The sequence below is a fragment of the Tachyglossus aculeatus genome, chromosome X1 (assembly GCF_015852505.1).
Source record: "Tachyglossus aculeatus isolate mTacAcu1 chromosome X1, mTacAcu1.pri, whole genome shotgun sequence".
Taxonomy (NCBI): domain Eukaryota; kingdom Metazoa; phylum Chordata; class Mammalia; order Monotremata; family Tachyglossidae; genus Tachyglossus; species Tachyglossus aculeatus.
Window position 1 is genome coordinate 47,817,304 of NC_052101.1, and position 17,479 is coordinate 47,834,782.

The 17,479-nt window shown below is 44.4% G+C and overlaps 1 protein-coding gene across 2 annotated transcripts in view; it reads right to left on the reverse strand.

The window, feature by feature from the left end:
• FSTL4 (follistatin like 4) overlaps positions 1 to 17,479 on the reverse strand; it is a 685,476-nt gene that overhangs the window by 609,002 nt on the left and 58,995 nt on the right. For both annotated transcript variants that reach the window (XM_038772898.1, XM_038772897.1), the window contains exon 3: positions 11,877 to 11,910. In XM_038772898.1, the coding sequence (XP_038628826.1) occupies positions 11,877 to 11,910 (34 nt within the window). The remainder of the gene's footprint in view (positions 1 to 11,876; positions 11,911 to 17,479) is intronic.

Sequence of the window (17,479 nt, forward strand, 5' to 3'; positions counted from 1 at the left end):
TTCTCCTCTTTTCCTGACAATTACTTTGTGATGGACTCCCCAGTGAGACTGCAAGTTCCTTGAGGGTAAGATTAAAAATAATAGTAATTGCGGTTTGTCAAGCACATACTTTATGCCGTGCACTGTCCTAAGCACAGGGCTAATCAATTGTATTTATTGAGTGCTGTGTGCACAGCACTGTACCATACACTTGAGAGAGTACAGTATGACAGAGTTAGTGGACACTTTCCCTGCCCACAATAAGCTTACTGTCTAGAAGGTTAGAAACAAGATAATCAGGCTGGACATGGTCCCTGCCCGACATTGTCCCTTGTATCACTATTAAACTCTCCCAAATACTTGGTACATTAATTAATTCAATCCTCCCTTCCATTTTACTTTGTTTTGCTACCAGCCTCAAAGTTATGAGAAACAGCTTGACCTTGTTGATAGAGCAAGGGTCTGGGAGCCAGAAGAAACTGGGTTCTAATCCTAACTCCACCACTTGTCTGCTGCGTGACCTTGGGGAAGTCACTTAACTTCTTTGTGCCTCAGTTACCTCATCTGTAAAATGAAATTTAAGATGGTGAGCCCCATGTGGGACCTGGACTTTGCCCAACCTGATTACCCTGTATCTACCCCAGAATTTAGCTAACAGTGTCTGGCACATAATAAGCACTTGAATAGCATTAAAAAACAAAAAACACATAATAATAATAATAATAGCATTTGTTAAGTGCTTACTTTGTGCAAAGCACTGTTCTAAGCACTGGGGAGGATACAAGGTGAGCAGGTTGTCCCATGTAGGTCTCACAGTCTTAATCCCCATTTTAAAGATGAGGCAACTGAGGCACAGAGAAGTTAAGTGACTTGCCCAAAGTCACACAGCTGACAAGCGGCAGAGCCGGGATTTGAACCCATGACCTCTGACCCCAAGCCTGTGCTCCTCCCACTGAGCCATGCTGCTTCTCTATGGACCTCCACTGTATGAATACTGTGTTTCTCACAGTTCTCTTACCTAACTGGGAATGTCTGCAGTATTTCCAGGTCCTTCAAATCAAATTTTACTATTATCACGCTGCTGCTGTTCTGGTGGAAAGATGAGTATTACTGGGAATTTGAGAAGCTGGATTCTAGTTCTGGTTCTGCCACTTGGGGATATGGCATTAGCTGGTCAGGTTTCTGACCAAAGAACTCTCCAGGGTGTTTGGTGAGGTGGCCCTACCCAAAGAGAATCCTGAAAACCAGAGGCTAACATGGACGATAACGACTGCAGCAATTACCTTCCTGAACTATGTCACGTCACCAGAACTATGCTGTGGTCACTTGGGCCATAAACAGATGTGCACCTTAAACACATGCGCACATTTTGCCATGTGCACCCCATCTCCCAAACTCATTTATCAGATGGGATCTACTGGGGAAACATGATCACTAGGGCCAAGAGAAGAGTGCCATGCTAAGCAATCGATTTCTTTGCACAGATTCTCAGCACTGAACTTCATCACCCAGGTTTGGACACCATTCACAAAAAAAAACTCCATCCATCATCAGTGCCTGCAGGAGATCGCTCTCATACATGACTCTTGCTGTGGGTGCTTCAACTGCAACTTCATTATCGCTAATAAAGTCGGAGCCAAAGAAAAGCGAGACTCTCCACGAGCGACCAAAAAAGGATTGAAAGAGACAAGACTTTCTCTAACAAGGCTCCAGCAAGGTTAGGAGAGACAAGTCCAACAACCTGTAACGAAGAATAGCCTCTGAGAAATGCTGTGGTGGGAAGATGGAGCCTAAACTCTTCAAAATTTTGCTGCAAGAGTGGTAGTGAGGATCTACCTGAAACAGTGCACAACTGTGATCCCTCAATGATCAATCAACAGCATTTGAGTGCCAAGCACTGTACTAAGCACTCAGGAGAGCACAAAAGAGTTAGGGATGAGCCCTGCCTTCAAAGACACACACTAAAATAAGTTACAGAAAGGAGGAAGCAACAGAGCATATAATAAATGGACTTATGGGCTCCGGGGATGTAGTTACTAAAGTGCTTAGAGGGTATGGAACAGCTGAAGTGGCATTTGCTAGATATAACGTGGGGAAATGAGAAATTACTTGGGAAAGACCTCCTGGACTAGATATGACCTCAGAAGGCCTTTGAAGATGGGAAGAGCTTTGATGTATCAGAAATGGCTGTGACACCTTGGGCAAATCACTTAACTTCTCTGTGCCTCTGTTTCCTCATCTGCAGAATGGGGAATCAATATTCATTAATTCATTCAATTGTATTTATTGAGCACTGACTATGGGCAAAGCCCTGCGTGGCTCAGTGGAAAGAACATGGGCTTTGGAGTCAGAGGTCACAGGTTCAAATCCCAGCTCTGCCAACTGTCAGCTGTGTGACTTTGGGCAAGTCACTTCACTTCTCTGCTCCTCAGTTACCTCATCTGTAAAATGGGGATTAAAACTATCAGCACCCTGTGGGACAACCTGACCACCCTGTAACCTCCCCAGCGCTTAGAACTGGCTTTGCACATAGTAAGCGCTTAACAAATATCATCATTATTATTATCACCAAGTGCTTGAGAAAGTACAACAATAAACAGACAAATTCCCTGCCCCCAACCTACTCTCCCTCCTACTTACACCATTATTATGATGGGGAAGGAGTTCCAGGCAACAGAAAGGTGAGAGCAAAATGCTGGAAGTAAGAGAGATGAGAAAGAGACACAAGGAAGCGGTTATCATGAGAGGAATAAAGATGTGAGCAGGGATGTAGTGGGAGAAGGGAGTAGGATAAATAGGAGGTAGAGAACTGATTGAGTGCTTTGAAGTCAAAATGATCAGGAATTTCTGCTTGATATAGAAAGGAATGGGCAGCGATTAGGGGATTTTGAGGAATGGGAAGAAGTGAGCAAATGACATTTTTGTGAGGTGACCTGAAAAACAGAGTGAAGTACTGGCTGGAGTTGGGAGAGACTATAGGCTGGGAGACAGCATGGAAGCTGAGGCAACTAGTCAAGCTGGGATACGACAAGTGCCTGGACTAACCTGGTGTCTATTTGTGTGGCTGGATTCTGGATAGGTGGAGGAAGAGCCAACAGGTTTGGCTGACAGACTGAATTTGGGGGTCCAAAGAGAGGGTGTGTCAAGGATTCATTCATTCAATTGTATTTATTGAGCACTGCATTGCAGAGCACTGTACTAAGCGCTTGGGAAGTACAAGTTGGCAACATATAGAGACGGTCCCTACCCAACAGTGGGCTCACAGTCTAGAAGGGGGAGACAGAGAACAAAACATATTAACAAAATAAAATAAATAGAATAAATATGTACAAATAGAGTAATAAATATGTACAAACATATATACAGGTGCTGTGGGGAGGGGAAGGAGGTAAGGCGGGGGGATGGGGAGGGGGAGGAGGGGGAGAGGAAGGAGGGGACTCAGTCTGGGAAGGCCTCCTGGAGAACGTAAGCACTCAGTAGGGCTTTGAAGGTACTTGGTCCTGAAGCCTCAGGGCTGAGGCCTGTCCGATGCCCCCAGAGACGCTCTAGCATTGTTTTCAGGGAATCCAGAGGGAATAAAATGAAGAACGAAATCAACATAAAAACTGATCTGAACGACCAGCTGCAGAAAAGGAACCCCACGGTAGCATTTCCTTTGACTATTGGAACTATTTGGGCAGTCTCTGAGACCCCAATTTGGTACTGGAAAGTTGCACAACTGGGGAAATGTTCCAATATTTGCAATAAGGGTTTGGAGCCCATATGGGATTTGAGAGGCTCTCGGTTAACAGCAACTTTACCTCTACTTTTACCTCCCGTTTATCTGGAACAGTGGGCTTTGGCTCTGGTTTTGCTGTTTCCAATGGAGGCAGGTAGTTCTTCGTATACAGGCTTTCAAAAAGCTTATCCACAAAACCTGACGTTTCTTTAGGTTGAGGGCTCGAGGGAGAGGGTGATGGTGGGGTCAACTGTGATGGGAAAGTGAGGTGGGGGACTTTTATTCATTCATTCAGTCGTATTTATTGAGCGCTTACTGTGTGCAGAGCACTGTACTAAGCGCTTGGGAAGCACAAGTTGGCAACATATAGACACGGTCCCTACCCAACAACGGGCTCACAGTCTAGAAGACTTTGGCAGTGGAAGATGAAGCATCTACCCTGTCTCTGCCTACACACACACAGATGTCCTCAGTAGACGCACTGCTTTTCCATGCCCTGTACTGCACAGCTCCTTTGGCTGTACAAGTGATAGCGCACGCCGTCTTGAGGGTGGATTGATGAGAATGCTGAAAGCAACCAACTCAGGAATTCCTAAACCATTCCAGGCTTTAGAGGAGGGGGAGCTGAGCTATTGGTTTTAACTGTTGGTTGAATCTACTTTGCCTCTTTAGGGAAGATCACTGCCTGTTCAGCTTCAACTATACAGAGACGCCATAATCGGTGCTCAATGGGGTGGTGTCCTTCACACTAACTAAACAGGAGGAATAACCCAGGCTGCATACTTGGCTTTTCTAATGCCAACCTTCTTCTTGTGTCTCAATGCCAAACCCTTGTCCACGCTGCAACGAGAAGCAGTGTGGCTCAGTGGAAAGAGCATGGGCTTTGGAGTCATGGAGGTCATGGGTTCAAATCCCGGCTCCGCCAATTGTCAACTGTGTGACTTTGGGCAAGTCACTTAACTTCTCTGTGTGTGTTACCTCATCTGTAAAACCTCATCTGTAAAATGGGGATGAAGACTGTGAGCCCCCCATGGGACAACCTGATCACCTTGCAACCTCCACAGTGCTTAGAACAGTGCTTTGCCCACAGTAAGCACTTAATGCCATCATTATTATTATCAACCTTCTGGCCTAAAACTCCCTTTTGCTTCATATCCAAGAGATCACTCTTCTCATCTTCAAAGTTCTCCTAAAATTACATCTTCTTCAATAGGCCTCCCCTGATTAAACCATAGTTCTCCATCCTACCTATCCTCCCCTCTGTGTGGCCTGTGCCCTTGGCTGGGTACCCCTTAAGTACTTTGATACTCACCCCACTTCACTTATCTTACCTCACCTTACCCTCCAGCATTTCCCCTATCTGTAACATAGTTCAATGTGGGTCTTTCCCCTTTAGAATGTTAGCTCATAGTGGGCAGGGAATGTGTCTATTGTTACATTGTATTCCTTCAAGTCCTTACTACCTGCTTTGCACACAGTAAGCACTAATACAATTGAATGAATGAATGAATTATGTCCACCTACTTTATTGTATTCTTAGCCTGGCTATACGATTTCATTTGATCCAAACCCACCAGTTCAGAACTGAGCCCTTCCTTCACTTGGTGCCTTTAATGCTAGTGATAAAGTGTGAAGGTCTCACAAAAATGTTTATTTTGAGTAGGAGAACAAGCCACTTTTCATAATCAAGCAGGGCCCCTGGGGGAAACCCATAAGTCAGGCACATGGTGGTGATATTGCGATGGGGAAAATGTGCCCAAAAGACTCCCCCAGATGGTCACCTTCCTTGAAAGGGACCTTCTGTTCCCTGCAGCACCAGCAGAATTTACAACCTTCCTCCTTTAAAAAAACAAAAAAGAATTCCACACATCTGCACCTATTAAATAGTGGCCAGAAAAGAATTAGGGAATTTATTAATCTGCTTAATGGAGGATAGTTATCCACTTCACATTATACCAAAACAGATTAGTTAGGCAACTGTGATATTAAGAAAACATCTGCTAAACAAAATCAAAATTAATGGTAAATAGGATGAATTTTTTTTGATGGCTGAGCCTCTTCCAGATGCAGAGAACAATAAAAAGAAGCTATTAGAGGCAGCTGCCAATTAGTCCCTAATTTGGAGGGCCTTCAGAAAAGACAGATTCTCAGCTAGCAGTGAACTGGCAGGTCAGGTTTATCTAGGAGGTACACCCCAAGCAAACTTGATAATAATCCTGGCAGCTTCTATCCACGACTGTCTTTTCTTTTGTATCACCTTGGCAATAGTATCCCTGTTGCTGCCTCATTCTCTGCATTTTCCGTAGGCTGCACCTGTGTGGAGTGCTAGGGATAGGATATTAAAATAGCCAATAGATGCCAGGTAATGCAACATGATATTGGTACTCTCTCTTCCTCCTTACACAAACATGCACACACCCTCCCGCCCTCCCCCGCCCCCCCCACCCAGTCACAAAGCAATAAGAGCCATCCAGGGGAGTTCATAGATACCCCCAGTCTCTTGAGAGGCAGCTGACAAGAACAAAATTAAACTGGTCATCTGCTAAATTCCATCACAATGTTATCGCCTGGCTGTAACTCAGCATGATGTGATCCGTGAGGGGAGATTTGCACCTCTAACAGCACCTGGGCAGATGGACTGTGGTACTGGTGATCCAAACTGCCTTCTCAGTTGTGACGTTCCAGTGGTGCGGAGTGTCAGAGTGGGTTTTTTTGTTTGTTTGTTTGTTACTTCTCCAAAAGGGTTAGAAAGTGGATTTGGGGAGGTCTGTGAGGGAGGTCTGAGAAAAGCACAGGGATTAGGAAAAGGGAAAAGACACAGCAGATGGTTCACTCTGCCTCAGGAGCGTGGGCAGAATCCTTTGTTAGGGTTTGGGTGAGAGAGGTTCACACGTTTCAAGGAGGAAATCTCAAATCCTTCCAGCAGGGGACGGATCTTTCCTGTAGTAACTATCACTATCGGAAAGCATTTTCTTCTTCTTTCATGTTCTCCTTCTGGATCACAGACACATGTAGCATAAGTTATTATTTCAATCTCTTTGCTTCCCCTTATCTCTTCCCTAGACTGCTTTCCAAAAATAGAAATGAAAAACATATCTTAGGAAAAAGGTTTTAGATGGTGAATTGTTCTACTGTATCAATCTGGTAGCCTCCAGCTGACATTTATCAAGAAAAAAACACCTTGAAGATGATTAGGACCGAAAGGGCAACTTAGCCCAGTAAAGTTTAAGGAGCAAGAGAGGGGAAAAAAAGGTAAACAATTCCAATAATCTGCGTGTGTATGGGAAGGGGGGGGTGTTCTAGGAATTCAGAACATGCGATGGCTGCTTCTCTAACCACTACAAGTCATCTTCAGAATTCTTAGGCACAGGAGTTAGGAAAAGGCAAACTTGAGAATGTTACCATTTGCTCATGATTTCTGGAGAAGATTCAGTACACTGGCAGGGAGAGGCAGGTGTTGGGAAGAAGAGAAGAAAGAAAACACTTAACCTTGGTCTCTGACCTGAGCTGTTCACATGCTATACTGAAATGCTTTCAGCTTTAGTCTTTGAGCTCCTTGTGGGCAGGGATCATACTACTAACTGCATTGTATTGTATTCTCCCAAGTGCTTAGAACATTACTCTGCACACCATCAGTGCTCATAAATATCATTGTTTGACTGATTTCCACCCCACACCCACTCCCCCACCAACCCCAGCACTGTATTTGGAAAGACTAGTGGCAGCCCAAACCAAAGACCCTTATTCACAGAACAAAAAACAGCAAGAAACATTTCCACTCCCTCTTCCTTGCTCTGGTCATTTGTGGAAAAACTGAATTTCCTGTGCCCATTTGCCTTTAATAAGCAACTAAAAGATGAATCGAATTGTTTATGCTAGACAGGGAGGGTACCCCAAGTAGTGTGGGGTCATCAATAGTATGAAGTTTAATCTCTGCAGAGCACTGTATTAAGCACTTGAAAGGCTGCAACAGAGTTAGTTGACATGATTTCTACCCTCAAGTAGTTTGCCATCTAGTGAGGAAATGATCACTAAAATCAATAGCAAGTAGGAAAAACGCCTGGGTTTAAAGACTGCACAGCAGTGCTGCGGGGAAAACGGTAGCGGATGAAGCAGCACGGCTTAGTGGAAAGAGCACGGGCCTGGGAGGCAGATGACCAGGGTTCTAATCCCAGCTCCACCACCTTTCTGCCATGTGACTTTGGGCAAGTCACTTCACTGGGCCTCAGTTCCCTCATCTGCAAAATGGGGTTTCAATACCAGTTCATTCATTCATTCAATCGTATTTATTGAGTGCTTACTGTGTGCAGAGCACTGTACTAAGCACTTGGGAAGCACAAGTTGCCAACATATACAGATGGTCCCTACCCAACAGTGGGCTCACAGTCTAGAAGGGGGAGTTCTAAGTAGGAGTTCTCCCTCCTACTTAGACTGTGAGCTCCATGCGGGACCTCATTGTCTTGGGTCTACCATGGCACTTAGTGAAGTGCTTGGCACATTGTAAGTGCTAACAAACACCACAATTACGGTTATTATTGGTGCCTAAAGGTTTAAGGGTCAGTCAAAATAAAATCATGATGGCTCATGGTAAGACGAAAGGCTCTGCTGGAGCTCTGCCATATTTACAGGAGCAGTGTGGCTCAGTGGAAAGAGCATGGGCTTGGGAGTCAAAGGTCATGGGTTCTAATCCCAGCTCCCCCACATGTCTGCTGTGTGACCTTGGGCAAGTCACTTAACGTCTCTGAGCCTCAATTACCTCATCTGTAAAATGGGAATTAAGACCGTGAGCCCCACGTGGGACAGCCTGATCACTTTGTATCCTCCCCATTGCTTAGAACAGTGCTTCACAAATAGTAAATGCCCAACAAATGCCATTATTATTGTTAAGCTTCTCTTGGCCTGGCACCTTTCCAGCCATCTTATGGCATCAACCAGCATCTCATCATCATGTGAGTAGATGAAGGACACTTCTTCCAAGCAATCATAAGGAGGTAGTTGTGTCCTTCAGGAGCCTCACATTATGGAAATATTGCATTAGAGGAGCCACTGATTTAATGGGAATCAATGGCCTAAGGGTAGATATTTCAAAGATACCACAATGACCAAATGTTTTGTTACAAATTCTTCTATTAATTATTTGTGTGTTGACCACAGCATGCTTTACACCCTTGGTATTCATTTATATTTTACTGAAGGCTGTAATCTCCTTGGGGACTGGTTTGAGTCCACCAGTTCTGATGTAGTGTACTTTTCCAAGTACTTAGTAGAGGGGTCTGCATATGGTAAATGCTCAATAAATACCACTGAAAAGTATCATATTTTCCAGTTCTGTGAGGCTGAGACAGAGGCTGAGAAATGTAATAGCATGAGCCTTCGACCCACACCAAGAGTTTCCTCCCCTAAGTCTACTTGCACTAACTTGTGAACGGTGTTCTATTCAGAACAGACCCCTGTGGTGGGGAAAAAAAATTCCTAGTTCTTCCAAGAACTTATAACCAAATGGGGTAAGGCAGACAAGTTAGAGCAGAATTGAACATACTTTGAAAATTCAGGAAAAAAATCAAACCTGTGTGAGGTCCAAGATGCAAAATCAACAATTCAATGAATACCCCAATAAGGAAATTCTCCAGTTAGCATGACTTCCTGAAGCAGCGGCTAAACCACTACCTGTCCTGGCTCCTGTGTTTTTTATGCATCTTTCCAACTCTCCTCACCACCTCTCTTGTGGAGCTCAGATCTCCGGGGATCCCATTCAGACAGATATGACTGCATGAAAAATGGAAAACTATGCATTCATTCAATCATATTTATTGAGTGCTTACTGTGTGTAAAGCACTGTACTAATCACTTGGGAGAGTACACTATAACAATAAATAGGCACATTCCCTGCCCACAACTAGCTTACAGTATAGAAATATTTATTGAGTGCTTACTCAATTGCAAGGCCTGTGATAAGTGCTGGGGTAGACGCAGGAGAACATCTCTGGGTCTCCGTTTCCCCAGTTGTAAAAGGGGGATGAAATCTGTTCATTCATTCAATCGTATTTATTGAGCACTTACTGTGTGCAGAGCACTGTACTAAGAGCTTGGGAAGTACAAGTTGGCAGCATATAGAGACGGTCCCTACCCAACAGCGGGCTCACAGTCTAGAAGGGGGAGACAGACAACAAAACATATTAACAAAATAAAATAAATAGAATAAATATGTACAAGTAAAATAGAGTAATAAATACGTACAAACATATACACATATATACAGGTGCTGTGGGGAGGGGAAGGAGGTAGAGCGTGGGGGATGGGGAGGGGGAGAAGAAGGACGGGGCTCAGTCTGGAAAGGCCTCCTGGAGGAGGTGAGCTCTCAGTAGGGCTTTGAAGGGAGGAAGAGAGCTAGCTTGGCGGATGTGCGGAGGGAGGGCATTCCAGTCCAGGGGGAGTACATGGGCCGGGGGTCGATGGCGGGACAGGTGAGAATGAGGCACAGTGAGGAGGTTAGCGGCAGAGGAGCAGAGGGTGCGGGCTGGGCTATAGAAGGAGAGAAGAGAGGTGAGGTAGGAGGGGGCGAGGTGATGGAGAGCCTTGAAGCCGAGAGTGAGAAGTTTTTGCCTGATGCGTAGGTTGATTGGTAGTCACTGGAGATTTTTGAGGAGGGGAGTAACATGCCCAGAGCATTTCTGCACAAAGATGATCCGGGCAGCAGGGTGAAATATAGATTGAAGTGGGGAGAGACAGGAGGATGGGAGATCAGAGAGGAGGCTGATGCAGTCATCCAGTTGGGTTAGGATGAGAGCTTGAACGAGCAGGGTAGCGGTTTGGATGGAGAGGAAAGGGTGGATCTTGGCGATATTGCAGAGGTGAGACTGGCAGGTTTGGGTGACGGATTGGATGTGAGGGGTGAACGAGAGAGCAGAGTCGAGGATGACACCAAGGTTGCGGGCTTGTGAGACAGGAAGGATGGTAGTGCCATCAACAGTGATGGGAAAGTCAGGGAGAGGGCAGGGTTTGGGAGGGAAGATAAGATTGGGAGGGAAGATAAGGCCTTGGGCCAGTCATTTCACTTCCTCTGTGCCTCAGTTACTCCATCTGTACAATGGGGATTAAAACTGTGAGCCCCCTGTGCAACATGGACTTTGTCCAACCTGATTAGCTTGTAACCAGCCTAGAACTTGGAACAGTGCCTGGAATATAGTAAGAGTTTAGATTACACCATAAAAAAATTAGCCATAACTCAGTGATCTAATTAGAGAAGTCTCCATGAGGCAGGGAGTTGGCAATTAACAGGAAAAGCTGTTTTCAAGATACCCCCATGAGACAGCATGAAGAAAGAGACACACTAGACAAAGTTAGCCAAGACCTCAAATCCAAATCCAATTTTCAGTGGGAGCTTTTGTGGTCCTGATTTTGCCCCTTTGCTTTTCCCATGGCAACTGGAGAAAGTGACTCACCCAACTGTCCCTTGGATGATCCAGTTTGTAAAGGTTCACAGTAGTGTTTCATCACAACAACAAAAAAAATGACCTTGTTATTCATGCATTAAAGGCACAGTGTCGTTGGTAGGGATATTTCAGCCAGTACCTTTGCAATTGAACATACATATTTGAACCTAATCATCTGTTTTAAAAAGACTACTAGAAGGGACACTGGACAGGGTCAGGGGGAAGAATATGAAGATTTGGAGGTTTTCTCAATAGAAAATTAATTGATTCTTTTTCTCTTTTTCATCTCAGCTTATGCTTTCTTTCCGAGGCTGTAACAAGTCTAAATGGAAACACTTTCCCCAGCAGTGCTTTCCGGCAATTGAACTCTCTCAAACTCCAGATTAGGGTGGATTTGTGCCAAGCACATTTTTACCTGTCTGAAGCCTGGTAATTATTATAGCATTTCCAACCTAGAAGACCAACCATCCACCTACAGATAAGCTTTAAAATCAAGACACACAAAAAAAACTGAAAAATTCCATCCTCCAGACTCTCATGGTTACTGGTAAAGAGAGCGCAGCTTTTCCGTGAGAACCCCGAGCTCAGTTCTCATAAAACCTGGAGGTCAAAGCCGTGTCCTCCCCATCCACAAAAGGCTTGTTTCAAATTCAAACAGGCAGCTTGGAAAGTCTTAAGTTCATTTTGTTGCCACAGGCTTTTGCAACAGTGACAGACAGAGGCAAAAAACACTAATATTTTCTTACCTTTTCTTCTGGTGACTTCAAAGCTCCTTGAGTCCTACAAGGAGAGAAAGATACAATGTTTTTGAAGTATATAAGAATAAATCACTCATACAGGAAGTATTTATAACTTCTACATGGTAACATATTCACACGTCAAAATCTGCAAGCTGGTTTTGAAGGCAACAACATTAACAAGTCTTTGCAACAAAATCAATATGAAATTAAATCAGTTTTAGGGTAATATAAATATAGATTTGTACACACTCATGTTACGGGGTGATAAAATGCCTTACAGGTCACATGCAGCGTTCGAATGTCTGTGCCTCTCAGGGTACAAAGCTGGTTAATATACTTTGGGGTTCTATTCATTCATTCAATCATATTTATTGAGCACTTACTGTGTGCAAAGCACTATACTAAGAGCTTGGGAGAGTATATTCATTCATTCAGTCTTATTTATTGAGCACTTACTGTGTGCAGAGCACTGTACTAAGCACTTGGGAAGTACAAGTTGGCAACGCATAGAGACAGTCCCTACCCAACAACAGGCTCACAGTCTGGAAGGGGGGAGACAGACAACAAAACAAAACATGTGGACAGGGGTCAAGTCATCAGAACAAATAGAATTAAAGCTAGATGCACATCATTAACAAAATAAATAGAACAGTATGTACAAGTAAAATAGAGTAATAAATCTGTACAAACACATATACAGGGGCTGTGGGGAGGGGAAGGAGGCAGGGCAGGGGGATGGGGAGGACAGAACAAAAGACACATTCCCTGCCCACAGTGAACTTACAGTCTAGAGCGGGAGACAAACATTAATATAAATATATTCAATCCAAAGTTGAAAAACTGGAACATGCTGAAATGGCCATTCTGTTAGGAAAAAAGATTCTTCCTGTCTTCACTATAAGCTCCTTGTGATAAGGGAACATGTCTACCAACTCTGTTATATTGTTCTCTCCCAAGAGCTTAGTACAGTGTTCCTCATAAGGTAGGTGCTCAGTGAATACACTGATTTTGCCATGGAAGCAGACTGCCATATGCCCCTGCTGTAGCCCAGGGGGTGATGGAGGTAGCCTCGCCCCCCTGGACCCAAGCTATGAGCAGAGATGCCCCCCGCCCACCTCCATGCCCATCCCAGCGGATCCTGGCTCATCCCGGCTCATCCCGGCCCCCGACACACATTTGATCAATGGATTTTGGCCATATTATATTTTGGTTTGCAACTCTTCAGTTTGTCAGGCTTGGTTATCCCTGGCATATATGTACTGAGCACCTACTGTGCACAGAGCACTGTTAACTAAACATTTCAGAGAGTACAGTGAAATTAGCAGAGGTGATCCTAGTCCTCAAAGAGATTACAATCTAGTTGGAGAGAAAGACGGTAAATCAGAGTAGAGGGAAGGAGGTCAGTGAGGAGGCTGACGCAGTAGTCTGCATATGAATCAACTGTACTTAGAGTGCTTACTGTGTGCAGAGCACTGCACTAAGCACTTGGGAAAGTACAACAGGGATATGTTTCCTGCCCACAGTGAGCTTAGTCTAGGGGGGGAGAGAGACAAAATGATCTATAGTAGTTAATTTATAGGTGAGCCCACTGTTTGGTAGGGACCGTCTCTATATGTTGCCAACTTGTACTTCCCAAGCGCTTAGTACAGTGCTCTGCACACAGTAAGCACTCAATAAATACAATTGAATGAATGAAAGTGGTATGGGGCTGAGGGTGGGGAAAATACCAAATGCCCAAAGGTCACTTTAAGGGTTTGGCATTTTGGGTCATAATGAACAGCACTTAAAAATGCTTCTAATCAATCATCAATAGTATTTAGTCAGTACTTACTCTGTGCAAAATACTGCAGTAAGCACATGGAAGATTAGGATAGAGTTAGCAGTCACGATCCTTGCCACTGAGTAGCTTACAGTCTAGCGTGGGAGACAGGCACCAAAATAAATTACAGGCAGAGTATAAAGACATATACCTAAGACTGGAGAGCGGTGAGGGTATCCATGTGCTTGGCTGACCTGGAAAGTGCATAAGTGGGTGTAGGGGAGAAAATAGGGTGGGGACATGAGAGATCAATCAGAGAAGGCTCCCTGGAGGAGATGGGTTTTAAAAGGGCCTTGAAAATGAGGAGAATAATGTTCCGCAGATGTAAAGTGGGAGGACCATATAAAACGGAGGGCTGTAAGCAAAAGGTTGTCAGGGGAGAGAGATGAGAATCTGGCACACTAAGTAGGTTGACTTAAGTGGAGTCAAGTAGTAGTGGGAGAGGAGTGAGGATACGTAGTTAGGGAAGTAACTGATCCAAGGGCTTAGTCAGGGGTGGCCTCTTGGAGATGTGCTTTCATTTTTACCCATGGGACCCAGTTCCAGCTTTCTGTTCTGTGACACTCTTTCCAAAGCCTCTGCTCGGACACAGTTGCCCTTTTCAGATTGCCACCCACCGAGCTGGCCTGCCTTCAGCAACTGTCTCCCAATACCCTTGCTAATCCACTTCTGCCTACCTTTTCTATTTCTCTTTCGGCTCACCGTACAGTAGATGTTTGGATACCTTGCAATTGCCTATTCTCCTGCCAAGCTCCAATGAAGGTATGATGGCATGATCATTGCTCTGACGCTGGTGGTTCGACTGGGTTCCAGGACCTTGTTGTTTGTGATCTTGTCTTATCCCTGGACCTTCATTATTATGTGTGTGGGGTGTTAATGCAAATGCTCTAGAAATCCACTGTAGAAATCATGGTGATTCCAGGCTTCCCATCCCTAAAGCCCACTGGCCAATCGCCATTTAACCTTCCAGGTTTATCTGAATTTTAGTGCCATTTTGGCACCACATTGTAGAGTTAAGCCTCTCAAAGCACACACTGGCTTGATTTGTTTTTCCTGTCTCCTTGGTTACTTTAATCAATGGAATTGGAGAGCTTACCATGTGCAGAGAACTGTTCTAAGTGCTTGGGAGAATACAATATAAAAGAGTTGGTAGATATATTCCCTGTCCACATCAAGCTTACACTCTAGAAACTGTTTCTGCACCATTAGACAATGTGCTGCCCAGCTAATGGAATTCCACGGTGCAATTCAGCACTGTGTTACTGATGTTGATCTCTGTGTGGGGGGCTTTCCAGGTACAGGCTAATACCTAACTTCCATCTCCTTCAGCATAATTGCCAGTCCCTACTGCTTTGCTTACTCCTGAAATGCATCGGTATGCCTTTTTGTGTATGAGCTTCCACGGCCCAGTAATCAACTCTGGAGAGTGGAGGTAAAATATGACTGATACTGAAATGGGGTGTAAGGACAAGTCACTTAAAGACCGGGCCATTCTGATATGACTGATCATTGCTCTGGGGATGACAAAAGGAGCTGGTCAAGTCCCACCAATTCTCACCATGATAGAGTATTTTTCACTTTTAGGGCAGCCAAGCTTTTCCAGTAGTTGACCAGGGCCCAATCTTCTGATAGGTCAATTAGCACACAACAGCATGAAAAACTTTGGTACATGTGAGGAAGAGGAAATGGTAACAAAAAGCTAAAGAGCTCCTCTAGCTTACCTCCTACAGAAAAGTCGAAATTCCAGAAGGCAGAAGTACGCCTCCTCAGCAGAAGCAGAGACGATTGAGCACCCCAAAGGCTAAAGCTATGAGAGAACCCAAGTTGAGCACCTTTCGAGCCTCTTAGGTGACATACTGTGTCATAAGTGTGGGGTAATTTTTACCAACACACACACACTCTAAAATGTTGCTGCTGCCCATAGAAGTTTACAGCCAGACACTGATAATTAGGGTATTAAGTGCTTACTATGGGCCAGGCACTGTACTAAGTGCTGGGGTGAATACAAGCCAATTGGATCAGACACAGTCCCTGTTCCACATGGGGCTCACAGTCTTAATACTTTCATTCATTCAATCATATTTATTAAGTGCTTACTATGTACAGAGCACTGTTCAGAGCACTTGGGAAGTACAATTCAGAAACAGAAACAATCCCTGCCCACAACGGGCTCACAGTCTAGAAGGAGGGGAGTGCCCATTTTACAGGTGAGGCAACTGAGGCACAGAGAAGTGATTTGCCCAAGTTCACACAGCAGACAAATGGCAGTGTTGGGATTAGAATCCAGGTCCCTCTGACTCCCAGGCCCATTCTCTATCAACTAGGCCACAATACTTCCCTAGTGGGGAAGACAAACACAACCAAATTTTTGTAATTGTTTTTGGAGGGTGACAGTCAATAAAAATAGCAGACACAAGTGACTAAAGAAGCCTGTAACAAAAGAATGCCTGATACAATTCTTTAGCACACAAAGGATATTCATTAAATATAAATGGAAGATTATTCATTCAATCATTTACTGAGCGTTTACTGGGTGCAGAGCACTGTACTGTGCTTGGAAGAGTACAATATAATAAACATAAACATTCCCTGCCCACAACGAGCTTATGGTCCAGAGTGGGGAGGCAGCCAATAATATACACAAATTACAGATATGTACATAAATGCTGTGGGGCTGGTGGAGGGGATGAATAAAGGCTGCATGAGGAACCCACATGGGAAAATTTCCTGATTATTAGGAATTCTAGCTGCATGGCTGAGGGCAGTGGTGGAGTCTCCTCCATCAGGAATATTTAATGGTGGGTAAGGTATCCATGTGTTGGAGGCTACTTAAGTGCAGCCCTGTTTTGAGGCAAGAGATGACAGCTCAGACTTCTCCCCAGGTCACTGTTTCTAAGACACTGAGTTCCATCTCTAGGACTTGGGAGAGAATGTTTCTAGTATGACTGCAGCCACTGTCCCAAGGCATAGCTGAAAGGGTGGGGAAGAGATTCCAGTCCAGTGATGATGAGGGTCACTTACCAACACATGCACACACAAACATGACAGAGCAATGTCATACTCATGATGCACTCGCTCTACACACCAGATAAATCCCATAACCTAAAGCTTCAGGAGAACTTTAGTAGCTAAATTCAAGTAGAAAAGCACTGTTCACATAGAAAACCATTTTAGCTGATGGAAAATGCCCTACCTCATCATCTTGATTACCCAGGAATTGCTGCTGGGATGACCAGCAGGCTTGAATCTAAGGGCTGCAGCCTAGATGGTTTTATAATGGCAGTAAGTAATGTTTCTCCCGGTTCTTCCTGTGAACACAATTTCCTAGAACGCCATTTGGCTTTCTCTCCAGAGATTTAGTTGCTGAAGGAGTTGAGAACCCCACAGAGGCCACTGGCTCAGGGCGCATGGATACTGGTCATAAGATTCTTCATCTCTTGTCTAATGGAGTTGAGCTGCGTGGAAACTCAGGGACATCTCAGCAGGAGAAACAAGGGAGACTGGAAAAAAAAAATCACTCCACCCGGGCACTTGAATTAACTAAGTTGTCCCTTGGCTGAGTATTCACCACACTGCCATGTTCAAAAGACAGGGGACACATCAGTTGGGCAAGACAGCAGGAAGTTTGTGATATTCCCTAATTTAAAAATATTTTAAGATTAGAAAGGAGTGAATTTCAGCTATTTGACAAAAGATGTCATCAGCAACATGTCAGGTGGTTAGATGTCCATGTACTTCAGTGCTTAGAACAGTGCTTTGCACATAGTAAGCACTTAAATACCATCATTCT